Raw genomic sequence first — 21,498 nt, 5'->3', positions numbered from 1 at the left:
TGATTCTCATTTTGCCCAGAATCGTGCAGCTCTATCACTTAGGCACAAGAAGGATTGGCGAGTGTATAACATTTCTGAGAGGTGTAACATGTTGTTAAGATTATAGTTGAAGCAACAATGCTATTCAAAGCATAAGATTGTGGATATCTCAAGTATTGTATTCTCTCAATACAGATCATTATATGCTCTTATTACAAGTACAGATTTTGATGTTTTAAAAAAAAAAGTAGAAATAGAAACAGGTTATAAAAGGTGCCTGTAGGTATGTGGCACAGATGTTGAAGCCAGACAGAAGATGTGGTGAACACAGATTGGAAAGAAGATAAGAGGGGGATGAGCTCGTAAGAGATCATGAGCAGAGATGGGAGACAAACATAGAAGAGATATTTAGCAGAGATAGGGGATGATCTCAGAACAGATGGGAGACAAGCTCAGAAGAGGTGGCGAGCAGAGTTGGTAGACCAGCTCAAAAAAGAAGTTAGCAAAAAAAGTGGAGATAGGAGGTTAACATTCATACCCAGTGCAGATGTCTACCTAAGGATCATATTGTGCATTAAAAATCCTTAGTCATGTACAATGGAAACTATATTCCCTGGTGGCAGTGGCCTTTTTCAGCAGGATTATGCACCCTGCCACACTGATTCATGGAGGCCCAACTGCCCAACATACAGGACTTAAATGATCTGTTACTGATGGCTTGGTGCCAGTTGCAAGAGCATATCTTCAGAGGTCCAGTTGTGTCCATGCTTCAGTGAGTAAGGGTGTTTTATGGCAAAAGGCGAACTTACTCAATCTTAGGTGGGTAGTCAGAAAGTTATAACTGAATCTACATTGTGTGTGTGTGTGTATATGTATGTTTATATATATATATATATATCTATCTATATATCTATATATATATCTATATATATATATATATATATATATATATATATATATATATATATACACACGCACACACACAATGCTGTGCATACGTATTAGGCAGGTGTAAAAAAAGAGGAATCCAAATCAAATCAATATTTGACATGACCACCCTTTGCCTTCAAAACAACATAAATTCTTCAATTCTTCTAGATACACTTGTACACAGTTTTTGAAATACAGTGGATATAAAAAGTCTGCACACCCCTGTTAAAATGTCAGGTTTCTGTGATATAAAAAAAATGAGACAAAGATAAATAATTTCTGAACTTTTTCCACCTTAAGAGCCGGTTCACACAGGGGCGACTCAGATCCAACTTTAAGTCGCCCCAAGTCACCTCAGGTCGCACAACATGTAGAAATCAATGTAAGTGAATGAGAGCTGTCTTTATGCACACTACTGAAGTCGCTCCGACTTCAGAAAAGGTTCCTGTACTACTTCAATCCGACTTGTAGGCGACTGGTACCCATTGATTTCAATGGAGGTCGCCTCCAAGTCGGATCTCCGTCTATACGGAGGCAACTCAGAGAATTATCAGCTCTCAAAAGGAGTTCCCCCCTGAGAGCTCATTCTCTGATTGGCCACAGCAAGTCGCCTGGCCTGGGGCGCCTTAAAGTAGTGTTGTAAGTCGTGTCCAAGTCTGTCCAAGTCGTGTCCAAGTCACGTCCAAGTTGCTTCCGAAAGTCGTGTTGCCCCTGTGTGAACCGAGCCTTAATGTGACCTATAAACTGTACAACTCAGTTGAACAACAAACTGAAATCTTTTAAATGGAGGGAAGTAAAATAAATAAATAAAATAATATGGTATTATTTTTTGGCAGCCACAAAAAAAACGCTACTAAAATACTGCAAGACTTCATAACATAACTCATGTAGTGAAAACATGCAGTAATTTACTGTCTGGCACTAGCTTGCATATTTATTAGCACCAATAAAAAAAGCCCCACTAAGGAGGGGACAGCTGTCCGCATCCTTAACAACCAGTATACAACATGGCTCTTAAGGTGTGGCTGGCTGCCACGACCTTAAAAACTGATGAGTCATCAGCTGTCAGCTGGGTTACAAAAAAGAATTCCCATCAATAAAAAAATAAATCTGGAAAAAAAATGGTGTAACCCCGCTCCCATGTGATATCTTTGGCCAGGGGCAATGATGTCACAAGGGGGGGGTCATCCTGTGACATCATTGGGTGTCCCCTGACTTGTCAAACATGTCTAATGTATTTTTTTACACTACACTTTTTTTTGTGACTGAGTATGTACTCAATGCTATGTACCCCTATACTTACTCATATGGGGGAACCAGGATCCGGGGTCGTTAGAGGGGCTTCCAGATTCCAAATAGCCCCCCCGCCAGCAGATCCCCACAACCATGGGCCAGAGTTGTGGGAAAGAGGCTCTTTGACCCAAAGATCCCCTCTTGCCCCAAAGCCCCCCCATGTTGGGGGCAGGTGGCCTGGTATGATTCAGGAGGGGGGGGCGCTCGCTTGTCCCTTTCCTTTCCTGACCTCCTGGATTGCATGCTCTGATAAGGGTCTGGTATGGATTTTGGGGGGAACCCATGCCATTCTTTTTTTTATTTTTTTTACATTTTGGCATGGGGTTCCCCTTAAAATCCTGTTATGCATTGGGGGGACCCGACACAGTTTTTTGAAAATTTTTTTTTTTTTGCTGACAATTCTTTTTTTTTTTTTTTACATTCAGCTGTCAGTGGAGAACCCCGCTGATAGCTGATGACTCATCAGTTGCTAATGACGCGGTAGCCACTTGCTCCTTAACAACTAGTACACATTCCACAAATGCCACATGCCTGGACCAATACTTAATTTCAACATGCATTTAGTTATTTATTTCCTTTTGTGAATGTATTTAAATGCCTTTTCATGCGGTATTTACCGAGTGGTTTCAGCATTACTCTGTAATTAACGCAAAATAGTCTAGTGAATTGACAGTTACGGGATCACATGCAATGATTAGGCAAAATGTTTCCTGACACCTACATATCTCATGCAAGTTCATTCTGTGAATGGAGCCCACTGTATTTTCATGAAAAATAACTTCAAAATAACAACTTCAGATATATATAGGCAGGGGCGGACTGACAACTAATGGGGCTCCCGGGCAATAGAAGCTCATGGGGCCCCCTTGGGTGACACACCTGCACAGGGAGACACAGGGGGGGAGCACACAGGGGGAAACTGGAGGGAGAATGCACACACACACAGGGGGACACACTCACACACACAGGGGGACACACTCGCACACAGGGACACACACTCGCGCACACACAGGGAGAGAGAGAGACACACACACACACAGGGGGAGAAACACACACACAGGGGACACACACACACAGGGGGAGACACACACAGGGACACTCACACACCACACACAGGGGGACACACTCTCTCACACAGGGGGACACACACACATGGGGACACTCAAACGCACCACACACGGACACACACACACACACACAGGGGGATACACTCTCTCTCTCTCACACACACACACACACACAGGGGGACACACACACAGGGGGACACTCACACACACACACACACACACAGGGGAGACACACACACACGGGGAGACACACACAGGTGGACACAAACACAGGGGGACACACACTCACACAGGGGGACACACACACAGGGGGACACTCACAAGGGGGGACACTCACACACATACACACACACACAGGGGGAGACACTCACACACACGGGGACACAAACACAGGGGGACACACACACACACACACACAGGGGGACACACACTCACACAGGGGGACACTCACACAGGGGGACACTCACACACGGGGACACACACACAGGGGGACACTCACACAGGGGGACACACACACACGGGGACACTCACACACATGGGGGGGTACTCACACAGGGGGACACACACAGGGGGACACACACTCACACAGGGGGACACACACACAGGGGGACACACACACAGGGGGAGACACACACAGGGACACTCACACACCACACACAGGGGGACACACTCTCTCACACAGGGACACACACACACATGGGGACACTCAAACGCACCACACACGGACACACACACACACACAGGGGGATACACTCTCTCACACACACACACACACACAGGGGGATACACACACACACACACACACACACACAAGGGGAGACACACACGGGGACACTCACACACCACACACAGGGGGACACACTCTCTCACACAGGGGGACACACACACATGGGGACACACACACACACACAGGGGGATACACTCTCTCACACATACACACACACACACACGGGGACACACACACACAGGGGGACACACACACAGGGACACACACACACACACAGGGGAGACACACACACACACGGGGAGACACACACACAGGTGGACACAAACACAGGGGGACACACACTCACACAGGGGGACACACACTCACACAGGGGGACACACATACACACAGGGACACACACACACACACACAGGGACACTCACAAGGGGGGACACTCACACACATACACACACACAGGGGGAGACACTCACACACACGGGGACACAAACACAGGGGGACACTCACACACACACACACAAAGGGACACAAACACAGGGGGGCACACACACACTCACACAGGGGGACACACACACACATGGGGGCACTCACACACATGGGGGGCACTCACACAGGGGGACACTCACATGGGGACACACACGGGGGGACACACACAGGGGGACACACACAGGGGGAGACACACAGGGGGAGACACACATGGGGACACTCACACACCACACACAGGGGATCACACTCTCTCACACAGGGGGACACACACACGGGGACACTCAAATGCACCACACATGGGGACACACACACAGGGGATACACTCTCACACACACACACACACAGGGACACACACACACAGGGGGAGACACACACGGGGACACTCACACACCACACACAGGGGGACACACTCTCTCACACAGGGACACACACACACATGGGGACACTCAAACGCACCACACACGGGGACACACACAGGGGGGGACACACACACAGGGACACACACACACACACGGGGACACACACACACACACACGGGGACACTCTCACACACACACACACAGGGGGACACAAACACAGGGGGACACACACTCACACAGGGGGACACACACACAGGAAGACACTCACAAGGGGGGACACTCACACACATACACACACACACAGGGGGAGACAGTCACACACACGGGGGCACTCGCACACGGAGGGACACTCACACACAGGGGGACACTCACACAGGGGGACACTCACACACATGGGGGGCACTCACACACGGGACACACACACATGGGGACACTCACACACATGGGGGGGCACTCACACAGGGGGACACACACACAGGGGGACACTCACACACGGGGACACATACACATGGAGGGGCACTCACACACGGGGACACACACACACGGGGTCACTCACACACACGGGGGGCACTCACACATGGGGACACTCACACACGGGGGGCACTCTCACACGGGGGCACTCACACACGGGGGCACTCACAGAGAGGGACACTGTGGGTTGGGGGGATCCGGGGCCCCATGCATCTGTACTGCCGCCCCCCCATCACTTGTGGCAGGCCCAGGCTTCCCTTACCGGATGCCGATAATACTTTTAACGGTGCAACTCCCCGCCGGCCCCTCCACTCTTCTGCTGTGCTCGTATCACATGCCGTGATCATGCCGATTACAATACTGCTAATGGCGCGCTGCTCCCCGCTGGCCCCTTCTTCCCTCCTGTTCGTCCCAGGTGCTTGTACTGTATGCATTGTGACATCACCTGGGATGGACAGGAGGGAAGGAGGGGCCGGCGGGGAGCAGCGCGCCGTTAGCAGTATTGTAATCGGCATGATTGCGGCATGTGATATGGGCACAGCCGCTTCAAGTGGCCTCTCATGTGGCCAAGACCGGGCCCCTAATGGCCTCGGGCCCTCGGACGGTGCCCGAGTGACCGACTGGTCAGTCCGCCCCTGTATACAGGATACAATAATGTGTATATGTTTATTTTTTCTGACAAAATTGCTCCTTTAATATCCATAATTCACATCAATTAGGAGCAAATTGTTGGACATTGTCTTATTTGTTCCTACGGTAATAAATAATCCAGCTATTTTCTTATCAATTTAGAAACTGGAACAATAGATCCAGAAGTACAGAAATTTAATACCCCTGGTTTCATAGGATGCTTAGCAGATGTGCGCTTCAACAACATCACGCCAATACGAGACATTTTCCGAAGCCCTAAAGCATCAGAAATAATCACTGTGAAGGGTTCCCTGGTGGAGTCAAACTGTGGGGCCATGCCAGTGAAAGTCTATCATTATCCCTATGAACTGGACCCATGGTATATGGGGACAGGTAAGGTTGAAAAACTGCTTTAGAACAGTGCTGTGATGTAATCTTTTCAGTCCATTTTTTTTTTATTATTATGAATAATCATTTATACTGAAAGAAAAATCAGAAGTTGAACTGACTTCCTCCATGTGTATTGTTTTTTAAGCATTCCCGAGTGGACAAGGTGGAGAGGTGGGCTAGTGATATTGTGATCTCCACTTTGACCAATCAGAAAATGCTGCATTCATTAACCACTTGCTTACTGGGCACTTAAACCCCCCTCAGTCCCAGACCAATTTTCAACTTTCAGCGCTGATGCACTTTGAATGACAATTGCGCGGGCATACAACACTGTACCCAAATGAAATTTTTATCATTTTTTTCCCACAAATAGAGCTTTCTTTTGGTGGTATTTAGTTACAGCTCGGAGTTTTATTTTTTGCTAAACAAACAAAAAAAGATGCAAAAAAAAAAAATCATGTTTTAATAGTTTGTTATAAAATTTTGCAAACGGGTAATTTTTCTCCTTCATTGAAGTGCGCTGATTAGGCGGCACTGATAGGCTGCATTGGTGGGCACTGATGGGCTGCATTGGTGGGCACTGATAGGCTGCATTGGTGGGCACTGATAGGCTGCACTGGTGGGCACTGATAGGCATAGTTAAGGCGGCACTAATAGGCACAGATAAGGCGGCACTGATGGGCAAAGATGGGCACAGATAAGATGGCACGGATGGGTGGCACAGATGGGTGGCATGGATGGGTGGCACGGATGGGCACTGATAGGTACCACTGATAGATGGGACTGATGGGCACTGATAGGTGGCACTGATAGGTGGCTCTGATAGGTGGCTCTGCTGGGCACTGATGGGCGGCACTGCTGGGCACTGATGGGCGGCACTGCTGGGCACTGATGGGCGGCACTGGGGTGCAGCACCTTTGAGGCAGATTGTGGGCACTGTGGGTGGCACTTCTGGGTGGCACTGTTGGCACTGCTGGGTGGCACTGTGGGCACTGCTGGGTGGCACTATGGGCACTGCTGGGTGGCACTGATGGGGGGCACTTACTTTTTATTAGGGTGGCACTGCAGGGGGCAGGTGGGCACTGGCAGGGGGCAGGTGGGCGCTTGAATTGCTGGCCATGATCGGGACTGATGTCCCGATCACGGCCGCCGGTGATCGGCTTTTTTTTTTTCTCCTCGCGCTGACAGCTGAGGAATACTAGCCGATTACCGGCTCCGTTATGTCACCTGATCAGCTGTCATTGGCTGACAGCTGATCACGTGATAAGGGGTCGGGATCGACCCCTTGCACGGATCGGTGATCAGGTGAGTCTCATGGACTCGCCTCTCAGGGCGCGCGCAGGCCGCTCGTACACGGGACGACGTCAATAGACGTCGTCCCGGAAAAGGAGATCCGCGCTGTAGCCGTCAATTGACTATAGCGCGGATCTCAAGTGGTTAAGAAAATGCAGTGTCTTCTCAATGGCACCTGTGCAGAATGACCTCCTGTGTTTACTATGCAGCAGGGCAGATGCTTGGCACGGTACCCAGCAGATTGCAGTGATCACTGTGGTGGTGCCTGCTACAGTGATTTCCAGCTTCCACAGGGATTAGCTAGGTATGGTCATGCATGATTACACTGTTGTTTACTTACAAGTGAAAGACTTCTTTAAATGTGGCTTCTGTTGTCTGGTTTTGTCCAGTAGGTTGACTGAGCCTTGGCTCTTCATTCTGACTCATAACTCATGACTTTTATATTTCTAGCAGTTATGAGCTGTTAAAAAGTTATGTCTGACATATTTCAGTGAGTTTGCATGCTATTATTGGTTATTGTATCACTTTACATTTGGATTTACAAATACAGTATAAGCTGAAAACCTTTTTACTCCCCTTTAATAGCAATGCATAGGTTTTTGATAATGATAGATCAGTTTGGTAGGTGATTTATATTTGAGGTGTTCAGATGTATGTAATGTTCCCTTTTATTGTGCAGATTTTTATGCTGTATTTTTTAGACCGATGGTGGTCAAGTTATATACAGTATAAAGGGGGCCACACTCAATGTTCAGCATGCATAATGTGACAGAAAATGGTCAGAGACTGAATATAAACATACACACAAAATGATTCAATGCTCTGCTGTAGATATTATATCTATTCAGACAGGTGTCATTTCAACTTCTGAATCCAGGAAGTCCGAGTGTGTTCAAGTTCTTCTGTGTGCACTGCGGCCCACAAAACTGCGCCACACCATCTGCAATCTGTAATGCCACTGCAGACTTGGTAATGTTTTACTAGAATGTGATGGTATCCATCTTCTGACATACAGTAGGTGCCGCCGATATTGTGTTTCCAGTGCGACAGTATCGCGCTGGTTCCCGGCGACAGGCTCCTCTAATGTCATTTTCCTATAGCAGCAAGAGCGAGGCGATAATGTCGCCTCACTCATGAAGCCTGCATGCCTTCTCGGGGGCATACCAGGCCCTTAGGTCTGGTAGGGATTTTAAGGGGAATCCCCTTCGCCGAAAAAAACGGCGTGGGGTCCCCCCCAAAATCCATACCAGACCCCTATCCGAGCACGCAGCCCGGCCGGCCAGGAAAGGGGGTGAGGACGAGCAAGTGCCCCCCTCCCCCCCTGAGCCGTACCAGGCCGCGTGGCCTCAACATGGGGGGTGCCGCGCGGTCCCCCCACCCCAAAGCACCTTGTCCCCATGTTGATGAGGACAAGGGCCTCTTCCCGACAACCCTGGCTGTTGGTTGTCGGGGTCTGCGGGCGGGGGGCTTATTGGAATCCGGGAGCCCCCTTTAATAAGGGGGCCCCGGATCCCGGCCCCCCCACCCTATGTGAATGAGTATGGGGTACAATGTACCCCTACCCATTCACCTGTGAACAAAAGTAAAAACACACAAGGGTTAAAATAGTTTATTGCACAGCTCCGGGGGTCTTCCGTCTTCGGAGGTCTTCTCGCCGGACTCCTCCGCTATCTTCTGCTAGCTCTTTTACTAGCGGAGGAGCCCGGCATTCTTCTTCGCTGCCGCCACCCTCTTCTTCTGACTTCGGGGGTCTTGTCCCCCTCTTCGGTTCTTCTTGCCGGGCCATCGCTTCTTCTTCCAGCTCTTTTACTAGCGGTGGCCCGGTCTTCTGTCGTCCGGTAGGGATTTTAAGGGGAATCCCCTTCGCTGAAAAAAACGAAAAAGCATAATCAGTATGGTTTGAGATAATTGTAGATCCAGATGAGGTGCTACTTAAATTAGAAGAGTTTATAGAGTTTAAAAAGGAGACAGCAACAAGAGGAGTGATGTGGGATGCACTGAAGGCATACCTTAGGGGTATTCTTATTCAACAAGTGGCGAAAATTAAAAAAATATCAAGGGAATGGAAGAACATGGTCAAGAGGGAGTTAGTCGAAGTAGAAAGAGAATATGTGGAAAACCCTACCCCAGAGAAGCAAAGTATATGGTTAGACAAGCAACAGGAATATAAAGCTGTAATTACTAGGAAATTATAGAATAAACAGAAACAAATTGCTTATGGGGAAGGGGAAAAAGTTGGAAGGATGCTGGCACATCTAATAAGAACTAATTCCCCACCATCCACTTTCCTCGTGACCAGGACAGAGAAAGGAGACATTTCATCACAGGGCCCAGTAATTGCAGACATTTTCAGGGCATATTATGACAGACTGTATAGATCACAGGGGGCGATGGGAAGTGAGAAATTGAAATACAGGTCCTTACTGAAGAGAAGAGAGAGGTAACGGAGGCACAGCTAACGGAGGAAATTCAACTAGCAGTGACCGAAATGGCCAATCAGAAATCCCCAGGACCAGATGGCCTTCCAGTGGAAACTTATAAACATTATGGGAAAATATTGCTCCCAGAGCTTCTTAAAGTATTAAATTGGGCAAAGGAGGAAGGGAGGTTGCCCATGTCAATGACAGATGCAACAATAATTGTTTTGAAGGAGGGGAAGGGAAACTAAGTATTATCAACCTATTTTCCTTCTCTGTTCAGATGCTAAAATATTAGCCAAAGTAATGGCAGCCAGATTAAATAAAATCATTTCTAGACTTATACACTCCGCTCAAGCAGGATTCATTCCCGGCAGATCTACTAGCATGAATATTAGGAGGTTATATCTTAATTTGCAGATACCAACAGAGAACACAGGTAAAAGGGCAGTTATGTCCCTAGACATGGTCAAAGCTTTTGACAGCCTAGAATGGGGATATATCTGGCGAGTGTTGGGAGAATTTGAATTCGGCTCCTCGTTTATTGCCTGGATAAAAACCCTGTATAATGGCCTTAGTGCTAGAATCAGGGTTAACAATGATTATTCGGATAAGATTCTATTAGGGGGACAAGACAGGGGTGTCCATTGTCACCCCTGCTCTCCGCACTTGCAATGGAGCCCTTAGCCATCGCAATAAGATTGAATACAAATATGGAAGGTTTCCGGAGAAAGATCGGTGAGGAGAAAATCGCATTGTATACGGATGATGTCCTCCTCTTCCTGGGGGATACAGAGCAATCCTTCAGGCAGGGGATGAACATCCTCATGGAATTTGGTAGATTCTCGGGACTGGTTATAAACTGGGAAAAATCAGCCCTGATGCCAGTAGATCCCTCAGGGAATCTGAGCTTATTGGCAATCCCTCAGTTAGAAGTGGTTGAACGAATAAAATATTTAGGGATACATATAACAAGAGATCCTAATAAGTATATAAATAACAATATAGTCCCACTTTTAGCAAAATTTAAAAGGAAAATAGAAATTTGGAGGCGTTTCCCACTATCAGTCGCAGAGAGATGCAACTTGATTAAAATGCTGTGGATGCCCCAGCTATATCTGTTGCATAACTCTCCAACATGGATAGATAAAAAATGGTTTAAAAAAATTGAAGCATTATTTAGAGAACTTATATGGAGAGGAGGCTTGTCAAGGATTGGCTTACAAACTTTACAGCTGCCAACTAGGAAGGGAGGGATGGCAGTGTCGCACCCACGGAATTACTTCTTAGCAGCTCAATTGCAACATTTGGGAATAAGTTAAGATACAGGAGGAGGAACAAATAAGGTACTAATGATTGCAGGGGCACCCCATAAGACAATAGTGGAAGCACTGGAGGCAAATTTATTTAATTTATAGAATTCCCACGGTAAAATTAGCCTTAAAAGTGTGGAAGGCAGTAAAGGGACTAGGTGGGGTGACAAAATATGCCCCCCTATGGAATAATATGAACTTGCAGGAACTGGAGATGATAGGGAGATTTAAAGAATGGGAAACAAAGGGGATAGACAGGTTGGCCCAGTTATATGAAGGTAGCACATTAAAAACATTCACCGCACTGAGAGTGGAATATGATATACCAAAACACTAATTTTACAAATACTTACAAATTATACACGCCCTAGATACACCATTTGAGAAACAAGGACCAGCTTGGAGCAACTCCCCTGTCTATCAAATACTAGGCTCCCCAGATAGGGCAAGAGGATTCATAGCAGAAATTTATCCATATACCTGTTGGGAGCATAGAAAGCCCAGAACAGCTTAAAAGTAGAGGGAAATGGGAGGAGGAACTTGGAACATTTTCGGATGAGCAGTAGAAGAGGATACTGGAGAGAGGACACTTGGTATCGGTCTTGCCCGCACAGGTCTCACATCTGAGGCTGTTACATAGGACATAATATATGCCTAAGAGACTGTTAAAGTTCAGGTGGAGAGAAGATGCCAGGTGTCGCGTACCTGGTGATGGAGCCTGATATGCAGAGGATGGCCTCTCTTACAACTCTGATTTGGAGCCCCTGATAGAGCTGACAGGAAGCACCGAGATGCAGAGTCGCACAAGTGCCTGGCGGGATCGCTGAACCTGGAGCTGGATCGGAGCACTCGGCCGGACTGTAGAGGTGTCTGTATGAATCCCAGAGCAGTGGTAGGCAGGTAGCTGAAACAAGTAGACAACCGGTCTTCACAGGCAGGAGTGCAGACCCTCAAGGCTGAAGAGAAGGCAGGTACAGGCAGGCCGGGTCATACACAACGGGCACGTCAGGAACAGGGGCTGAAGCAGAAGCGGAATCAGATTACAGGCCGGGTCGTCAACAGGCTGGCAGCGGAGTGGCAGAAGGAGCAGGCAGTTGCGGAGTGGGGGACAAGCCGGGGTCGGATGCAGGCAGGAAACAGGAATGTCAGGAAGCAAGCCGGGTCACAACAGGAACAGAAGGCAGGTAAGTAATTGCAGGTTATACAGGGAATGCTGTAGAGCAGACAGCACTGAGTCTGGAAACTGGCTGTGTTTAAATAGCCTGTTTGGGCGACAAAAGCTGTCACATGGTGCGTGCGCACCAATGGCATCCTGACAGGGGCAGAGGTAACAGGTCATCTTCTTCTGCAGCCATCTTGGGTGCTGGCATGCCCTTCCTGGCACTGCCCCTCCCCAAAGGGCAGCCTCCGGATGCCCAACTTGGCCCACTTGTCAGGATGGGAGTTCTTAAAAGCTTGAACCAAATTTTGGGCATGGATATTACCTTCAGGTTCCCAGGAGTTGTCCTCTGGCCCATATCCTTTCCATTTTATCAGGAACTGGATCTGATTTCTTCTCTTCCTGCAGTCTAAGATTGTTTCTACCTCAAACTCTTCCTCCCCGTCAATAATTTCATTTTCAGGCAGGCCGGAACTTCGTCCTGGAAAGGGGTTAGGAATGGCAGGTTTCAACAAGGTTATTTGGAACACAGGGTGGATTCTAAATGACTCAGGCAACTCTAATTCATACACAACCTCATTGATCCGTCTCTTCACCAGAAAGGGTCCTAAAAATTTAGGGCCCAGTTTCTTCGAGGGACAGGCCAGTTTCAAATTAGTAGTTGCTAGCCACACTTGGTCACCAGGGTTCAAGATCAATTCTCCCCTTCTTTTCCTGTCAAAAACGTCCTTATTGTATTCCTGTGCCTTGGCCATTGTTTCCTGTAGTAGTTTTTTATTGGCGTTGAAGAAATTTATAGTTTCGGAAACAGCTGGTATTGGGGAATTGTATTAGACAAAAAAGAAGGGTGGAAACCGTAGTTTGCAAAAAATGGAGATTGCTTTGTAGCAGAGTGCACTGAATTGTTTTTTTTTTAATCAACCAGGTTTATTTCGGTTTACAGTGCATACATGTTATAGAGTACATTTACAAGAATGGTACATATCGTACAAATCCTCAAATAACGATTGTATAACCATCTCAAATCTTCGATATCACATCACGTTTTATGCATGAAATTATTAAAGCAAAAAGGTACCTTGTGTCAGTGTTTTGGGTTGCTTCACTACCCATGGGCCGGAAGATCTACGTGTCATTTACATTACTATGTGTTGTGCAAAAGCAGGTTATGAACAAGTGCTAGACTCCTGCAGCCACCTGTCCCAGATTTTGTAGTATTTCTCAGGACATCCTCTATTGGTGTATATACATTTTTTGTAGGGGAGGGTGTTGTTTATTTCTGCTTTCCATTCTGCAATGCTCGGGAGACAAGTCCTCATCCATTTCCTAGCTATTGTCTTTCGTGCTATGAATAGCGCCTCGTGTAGAAATGTCTTCGTGTACCTGTCGGTCGAGTCTGTCAAGAGTCCTAAAAGGCACATTTTTGGGTCGAGCGTGGCCGGAGAGCCCATTTCGTCATGGAGGAATCTTACCATCTGTGTCCATAGTCCCTGTACTTTGGGGCATGACCACAGTAAGTGAATGAATGTTCCTGTCTCCCCTCCACACATTTGGCACAAAGTGGACTGGGAGCCTCTGTACCTGGCATCCCTGAGGGAGGTAAGGTACGCTTGATGGATTATGTAAATTTGGGTCAGCCTGTCCGAAAGTTTTGGCGAAGCCGCCTTACAGAATTCCAGAGCTTCCTCCCATTCCCCATCCTCGATAGGTCCCACCGCCCTTTCCCAGCGAGGCTTAAGTCCATAAGCTATTTTAGTTGCTACTGGGGTGGAGAGTAGGTTGTAGAAGACTGAAATTAGTTTTTGAGGATCAGTGTTTTTGATGATTGCCATGGTGACATTTGAAGTGGGCTTATGGGGGGACAATGGGAATTGAGTGCGGGTTGCATGTTTGACTTGCAGATATCTAAAGAACATAGGATTGGGAAGATTGTACTCCTCTTGGAGTGTGTGGAAGATTTTTAGAGTCCCATTGGTAAGTAAATGATGGAGATAGAAGATTCCATAGGTGGACCAGCAATCTTCATCAGGGATTTGCCAGAATTCAAGTAGGGCCTTGTTGTGCCATAATGGGGTGAAGTCGTTATATTGGGGAATCTCTAGTTTAGCGGAGGCAATTTCCCATATGCATCTGTATTGATGCAGTAGGGCCAGCTCACCAGTCCTCAAACCAGTATTTCCTGTGTTTATTGTTATCGCATAAATAGGGTCTTTAGTGTATCTGGCCCATTTGGGGCACATCAGCTGGAGGAACCTCTCCCTGTCTGTCTTGTCAATGTGGTATAGTTGTGATAATTGGGACAAAATATAGTATAGGTTGAAATCTGGTAGTGCCATACCTCCCAGGTCAGGTGGGTTTTTTAGTGTCTGCCATGCCAGTTTGTGTCTGTTAGGACCCCATACGAAAGGTTTGAGGAGGGCTTCTAGAGTCTTGAAGTATTTCAAAGGTAAGTATGTTGGGGAGTGCCATATAACATATAATACTTTGGGAAGTAGAACCATTTTAATTAAGTTTATTCGGCCCCATACCCCCAGTGGCAGGCGAGCCCAGGTCCTCAACTTAGTTTTCACATAGGACATAAGGGGTTCAATATTGAGATGTACAAAGTCTGTCGACATTCTGGATACATGGATCCCGAGATATTTGATGGTACTAACTCTCTGGAGTGGCAGACTGGCCTGTGACTCGGTTGGTGGGAAACTGTCTCTTGGTAATATTTGCGATTTTTCCCAGTTAATTTTTAAACCGGAGAAGGTCCCAAATTGTTCAATTGTATGTAGTGCCAGCCGCAAGGAGGATCCCGGATCTGCCAGGTATAAAAGGGTGTCATCCGTGTACATACTGATTTTTTCAATCAGATTACCTGAGCATAGTCCCTTGATTTCCGGATTATCCCGGATGGATATGGCTAGCGGCTCAGCAGCCAGGGCATATAACAACGGCGAGAGAGGGCAGCCCTGCCTTGTGCCCCTGGTGAGGTCAAACTGCTCGGAGGGCCATCCGTTCACCGTCACCCTGGCTGTGGGCGACTGATACAACAGTTGTACCCATTTAATGAATTTAGGGCCAAAGCCATACCCCTCCAGACATTTCCACAAGTACTCCCATTCCACCGAGTCAAAGGCTTTCGCCATGTCCAAAGTCACCACCACCCTAGATCCTGCCTCTATGTGTGTAGCCTGTAGGTTGATGAACAATTTGCGTAGGCTAAAGGATGTGTTGCGTCCCGGCATGAATCCCGCCTGGTCGACATGTATTAAGGAGAGGATAACTTTGTTCAATCTCAAGGATAGTACCTTGGCGAGAACTTTTATGTCTACCTGGAGTAGGGAGATTGGACAATATGATTCCGGATATCCCGGGTCTTTCCCTGGTTTGGGAATGAGCACTATTACTGCCTCTCTCATGGATGGTGGTAAGGAAAAGGTTTCAAACAGGTGGTTGTATAGAGTGAGTAGTTTCGGGGTAAGAAGTTCACTGTACTGGGAATAAAACTCGATTGGAAGACCGTCTGAACCAGGGGATTTGGCAAAACTGGCTATAGCCGTGGCTATTTCGTCTGTAGTGAGGGGTGCCTCAAGAAGGTCAAGCTGGTCTGTCGTCAGTTGAGGGAGGGTAATGCTATGTAAGAAGGCCGTTCTCTGGTCCGTTGGGTCTGTAGTCGTTGTCTTGTATAAATCTGCAAAGAAGTCTCTAAATCTAGCAGTTACTCTTTGAGGATCTGTTATCTGATGGCCCTCCGGTCCATGTAGCGTGATGACCACTGGGGGTCTATCCTCACTATGTACCAGGTAAGCCAACAGCTTGCCTGCCTTTTCTCCATACTCAAAGAATTTCTGCTTCGTGAAAAACTGTTTTTGTCTGGCCTTTGTAAACTGAAGTTGAGTTGCCACTCTGGATTGCAGCTTGAGTCAAGCTGCTATCTCTGAGGTAGGATTAATGGCATACTCCCGTTCCATGGAGGTTACCGTATATACTCGAGTATAGGCCGACCCGAATATAAGCCGAGGCCCCCAATTTACCCCCAAAAAAACTGGCAAACTTATTGACTCGTGTATAAGCCGAGGGTGAGACATGCCTGTCCATCCCTGTGTGTGTGTCCGTCCCTGTGTGTCCGTCCATCCCTGTGTGTCCGTCCATCCCTGTGTGTGTGTGTGTCCATCCATCCATCCATCCCTGTGTGTGTGTGTGTCCATCCATCCATCCATCCCTGTGTGTGTGTGTGTCCATCCATCCATCCATCCCTGTGTGTGTGTGTGTCCATCCATCCATCCATCCCTGTGTGTGTGTGTGTCTCCATCCATCCATCCATCCCTGTGTGTGTGTGTCTCCATCCATCCATCCATCCCTGTGTGTGTGTGTCTCCATCCATCCATCCATCCCTGTGTGTGTGTGTCTCCATCCATCCATCCATCCCTGTGTGTGTGTGTCTCCATCCATCCATCCATCCCTGTGTGTGTGTGTCTCCATCCATCCATCCCTGTGTGTGTGTGTCCATGTGTGTGTGTGTGTGTGTGTGTGTGTGTGTGTGTGTGTGTGTGTGTGTGTGTCCAGCCTACCTGTGTCCCGAGCCTGTGTCCCGAGCCTCCATCCCGTGCCTTGCCTCCTTGCCTCCGTCCCGTGCCGTGCCTTGCCTCCTTGCCTCCGTCCCGTGCCGTGCCTTGCCTCCTTGCCTCCGTCCCGTGTCGTGCCTTGCCTCCGTCCCGTCCCGTGCCGTGCCTTGCCTTGCCTCCGTCCCGTGCCTTGCCAGGATCGCCGCTCTTCGTCGGCGCCTCGGCGGCCATTCTAAAATTCGAAAGCCGCGCCTCCGCCTTCGCCTGTGATAGGCGGAACACTGAATTTCCCAGCAGCCTGTGTTCCGCCTATCACGGACATCGTCTCATCCTCGTACTACGGACGAGGATGAGACGATGTCCGTGATAGGCGGAACACAGGCTGCTGGGAAATTCAGTGTTCCGCCTATCACAGGCGGAGGCGGAGGCGCGGCTTTCGAATTGTAGTATGTCCGCCGTCTGTCTGCTCGATACGCTGATCGAGCAGTCAGACGGCGATGACTCGAGTATAAGCCGAGGGGGGCACTTTCAGCCTCAAAAAAGAGGCTGAAAATCTCGGCTTATACTCGAGTATATACGGTAGTTCTGCTAGCGCCCTGTCAAAGATATCTGCGGATTTTGTCTTAATTGCATTTATGTGGGAGGTAAGTGAGTCCCAAATCGCCGCAATACAGGCAGTTTGGTCGTTTTCCGCAAAGTATTGTTTCCATAGGTTTGGGAGCTCGTCATCATCCGGTAGCAGGGACAACCAAAATGGGTTTAGGCGCCAAGGCTTTGGGGGTTTACCAACGGGGATGCTCAGTGAGGTCCAGTATGGGCTGTGATCAGATGGTAGTCTTGGGCAAAAGGCTGTTTCTAATATCCGTGGTGTTAGGGTGCTTGATACAAGAATAAAGTCAATGCGGGACATGGAGTTGTGGGAAGGTGAAAAGCAGGAATAGGCTTTTGTGAGGGGAAATTTGTAGCGCCAAGTGTCTATTAAGTGGACAGTGGAGGTCAGTTTTGAGAATTTTGTCTCCCTGTTAGCCGTATCCGTCCCCTGTGTAGCCTGGAGTCTATCTAATGCCGGCCGTAGGGTGGTATTGAAGTCTCCCATCCAGATCACTGGTATTGTGGGATGTCGGGTCATAAGGACGAGTCCCTCGATGATCACAGTCATACTGAATGGTGGGGGTATGTAAAAGGCCATGAGGAGAAACTGCTCGCCATATAATTTGGCATGAAGAAATACATATCGGCCCTGAGGGTCTGTAATTACTTCACATAGCTCAAAGTGCACCGATTTAGCAATTAATATTGAGACACCTCTGGTATGGGTAGTGTGCGTGGAATGGTATGCCCACCCCACCCACGGGCATTGGAGGGCCATCTGCAGCCTCCCTTCTGTATGGGTCTCCACCAATGCCACCACATCCGCCCTCTGCTTCTTTAGGAATGATAGGGCTGCCGAGCGTTTAACCTTCTCACGTAGGCCACTCACATTCCATGTCAGGAATTTTATAGATGTCATAGCATGTCTTGTGAAAAATAACACCACGGATCGTCTAGTAAAGCGGCATGGAGTATCCAGAACTTGAGTAGCATTAGAAACTGGCATAGATCGTACCATGCATGTGATAACCATTTAGGAGACATACCTGTTGTCGTGGTCCCCTCTTGCGATAATACATGTGCACTGAGATATTGAGAAAATAACAGTATAATGTTCCCCTCCCCCCTCCCCACCCTACACCTACCCCCACATGTGCGGGCCTCATCCCCCGACAGTTTTAAACTAACTGCCCTTCCATAGCTTCGGTGATGGTGAACTCCAGGGTTCGGTGAAGCTGAACCTCGCTGCATCTTATGGGCTAATGGGAAATATATAGTAGGGCCGAGGTACATTCTTCACCACATCAAGCACCCCTTCAGCACCTGAACATTTTCCCATAGGCAGTTCCTGAGGCACCATATGCACATTTAAAAATTGCAAAAACAACTGTTGAACAACCCTCTCCCCCCTCCCCACCTTACACCCACCCCAACTTTTGTAGGCATTATCCCTTAACAACTCTGAACTGCCAGCTGGGAAAAACAGTAACTGCACATCTAGAACAAAGATGAGGAACAGTTTTAGTCGCTGGATCAAACAGTGGTCTTGGGCCCACCACCGCAAAGGAGGATGAAAATGGGGAATAGTTGCGTGCCCCTGCAAGTTGGTATGAAAAGGAGGCAGCAAAGCCCAGATCCATCGTTCATCCACAGAGTCATGGTTCCCAGTGGCTATTGGGGCATAAATTCGCTGCACTATGTATGCGGCTTGTAAGACCAACACACCTCCGAAGCTCCGTCTGACGGATAAGATCAGGGGTATATAAAAAATTTTTTTTTAAAAAGGACTCCCATGAGGGGAGCAATGAAATATAGCAGGTCCACTCTAAACATCCAAAAGAAAAAAGGGAAACAATTTGGAAACGTGGCCAGTGTAATTAGGAAGGCCGAGTGTCGGCGGAAACATAAAGCAAGGTGATCTCACCATACCATTTACTGGATGTGTCATCGGTCTCTCCCGTTGTGCGCAGGCCCACGTTCCAGCCATGAGATGACTTCACGAGGATCCTCAAAGAACGACACTTGGCCATCATGTTCCACTCTCAGGCGTGCAGGGAAGAGCATGGAATACTTCAGGTGACGGTCGCGTAGCCTGCGTTTGGCTTCCATAAAGCTCTGACGACGTTTCTGTATTTCGGCTGAGAAGTCAGGAAATATTGCCACCTTTACGTTTCCCACTGGGATGTTACCTCTCTCTCCCCCAAGTCGCAACGCGGCATCTCGATCCTTGTAGTTTAAAAGCTTTGCAATAAGTGTACAGGGGGAGCCCCCTGAGGAGGGGGTTTAGCAGGCATCCTATATGCCCTCTCCACCACCAGCACAGGGGAGAAGGCCTCCCGACCGTAGGTGGCTACCAGCAGCTGTTCCAGGAACAATGTTGGGTCTTTGCCCTCCGCTCCCTCCAGGAGACAGATGAAGCGAAGATTACACCTCCTCAGACTATTTTCCATGTCGTCTTGCTTGGCGAGCAACTGGTTAATCTGTCTCTGCATGTGTTCAGATCCGGCCTGCAATGGCAGGAGGACATCTTCAACCGTGCTGATGCGGGTTTCCGTCTCTGTGACCCCGTCGCGGATTTTCTGAAAATCTTGTCTAATCAAAGACACATCCATCTTAACCCCCCTCAATCTGGGCGGGGAGGGACGTCCTGCAGAGTGTGATCGCTTCCAGTAGTTTATCCGTGTCTCCCTGCCCTCGCCCCCCTCCTGTCCTCTCAGCACCGCCATCTTCCTCCGGCTCCTCTCCTTCATTCCGGCGGTACTGCACAAGCTTTGCTGCGGATGATTTTAGGCTCTTCGGGGGGGACATGATATCAGGTTCGGTAGTGGTGTGGGCACGTCAGGGCAGGCCAGGGAGGATGGAGAGAGGGTAACAGAGACAGGGCCTAGAGCTTGCCTGAGGGTCAGGTTTACCAAGATGGCGGCGGGCCTCTGTGTACAGGCCGAAGCCGTGGCCCTGCCTGAGTGCAGAATATGGTCCACAGGGTCACCTCTTCGCTCTGTGGTCGGATGGCCAGTGATGTAGGGTGTCCAGGCAGGATATAGGGATACAGGGCCCAGTGCTGGTTCCGAGGACGGGTGTTCCAAGATGGCCGCGGCCTCCGTGAGTAGGCCGAAGCCGGGAGCTCGCCTGGGTGCTGCCGCTGTGTAGAGCCTGTTTAACAGGGCCACCCCTCCAATCTGCGGGCAGATGGTCAGCAACTCCGAGGGGCTAGGCAGGACGGGAGGATGTCAGTCCACTCAGGGCCCAGCGCTGGTCCCGAGGATGGGTGTGCCAAGATGGCCGCGGCCTCCGTGTGCAGGCCGAAGCCAAGGACTCGCCTGAGCGCCGTCGCGCGGGAGAACGCCGCTCCAATCGGATCACCGGAGGGCCAAAGGATGAGTGGGGTGTGTGGAGGAGTCCCGGACAGGCTGCCCGCTCAAATGGGGGGATTGTTAGAGTGGAGGATCACTTGAAATCAGGATTTATTGTGGAGCTCCTAGTATGCAAGTCTTACCCCATGCTCAGTCAGGCCATGCCCCCCGAGTGTACTGAATTGTTATAAGAAAACTCGACCAGGGGAAGCAGAGAAGCCCAATCGTCTTGAGAAAATGAGGAGAAACATCGCAGGTACTGTTCGAGGGTCTGATTAGTCCTCTCTGTTTACCCATTCGTTTGTGGGTGATATGCAGAAGAAAATGAAAGTTCAATCCTGAGTGAATTACATAAGGCTCTCCTGAATCTGGATGTAAAATGCACCCCACGGTCGGACACAATATTGGCCGGAATCCCGTGAAGCCTTACGATCTCCTTGACAAAGGTTTGAGCTGTTTCTCGAGCAGATGGTGTGCCCTCTTAGATAGC

General features: G+C 48.7%; 1 protein-coding gene across 3 annotated transcripts in view; it reads left to right on the top strand.

The window, feature by feature from the left end:
* The window catches only part of CNTNAP1 (contactin associated protein 1), a 525,816-nt gene that overhangs the window by 408,415 nt on the left and 95,903 nt on the right, over positions 1-21,498 (top strand). The window contains exon 22 of one of the 3 annotated variants that reach the window (XM_077459410.1): positions 6,102-6,332. The exons of the other annotated variants lie outside the window; for them this stretch is intronic. Within the exon in view, the coding sequence (XP_077315536.1) occupies positions 6,102-6,332 (231 nt within the window). The remainder of the gene's footprint in view (positions 1-6,101; positions 6,333-21,498) is intronic. 3 annotated transcript variants of the gene reach the window in all.

This window comes from Lithobates pipiens, unplaced genomic scaffold (genome assembly GCF_037356315.1).
Source record: "Lithobates pipiens isolate NorthernLeopardFrog02 unplaced genomic scaffold, aLitPip1_a1.2 Scaffold_28, whole genome shotgun sequence".
In the NCBI taxonomy this organism is placed as follows: domain Eukaryota; kingdom Metazoa; phylum Chordata; class Amphibia; order Anura; family Ranidae; genus Lithobates; species Lithobates pipiens.
Note: the sequence above shows the minus strand (reverse complement) of the source record. Positions and strands in the feature narration are given on the sequence as shown.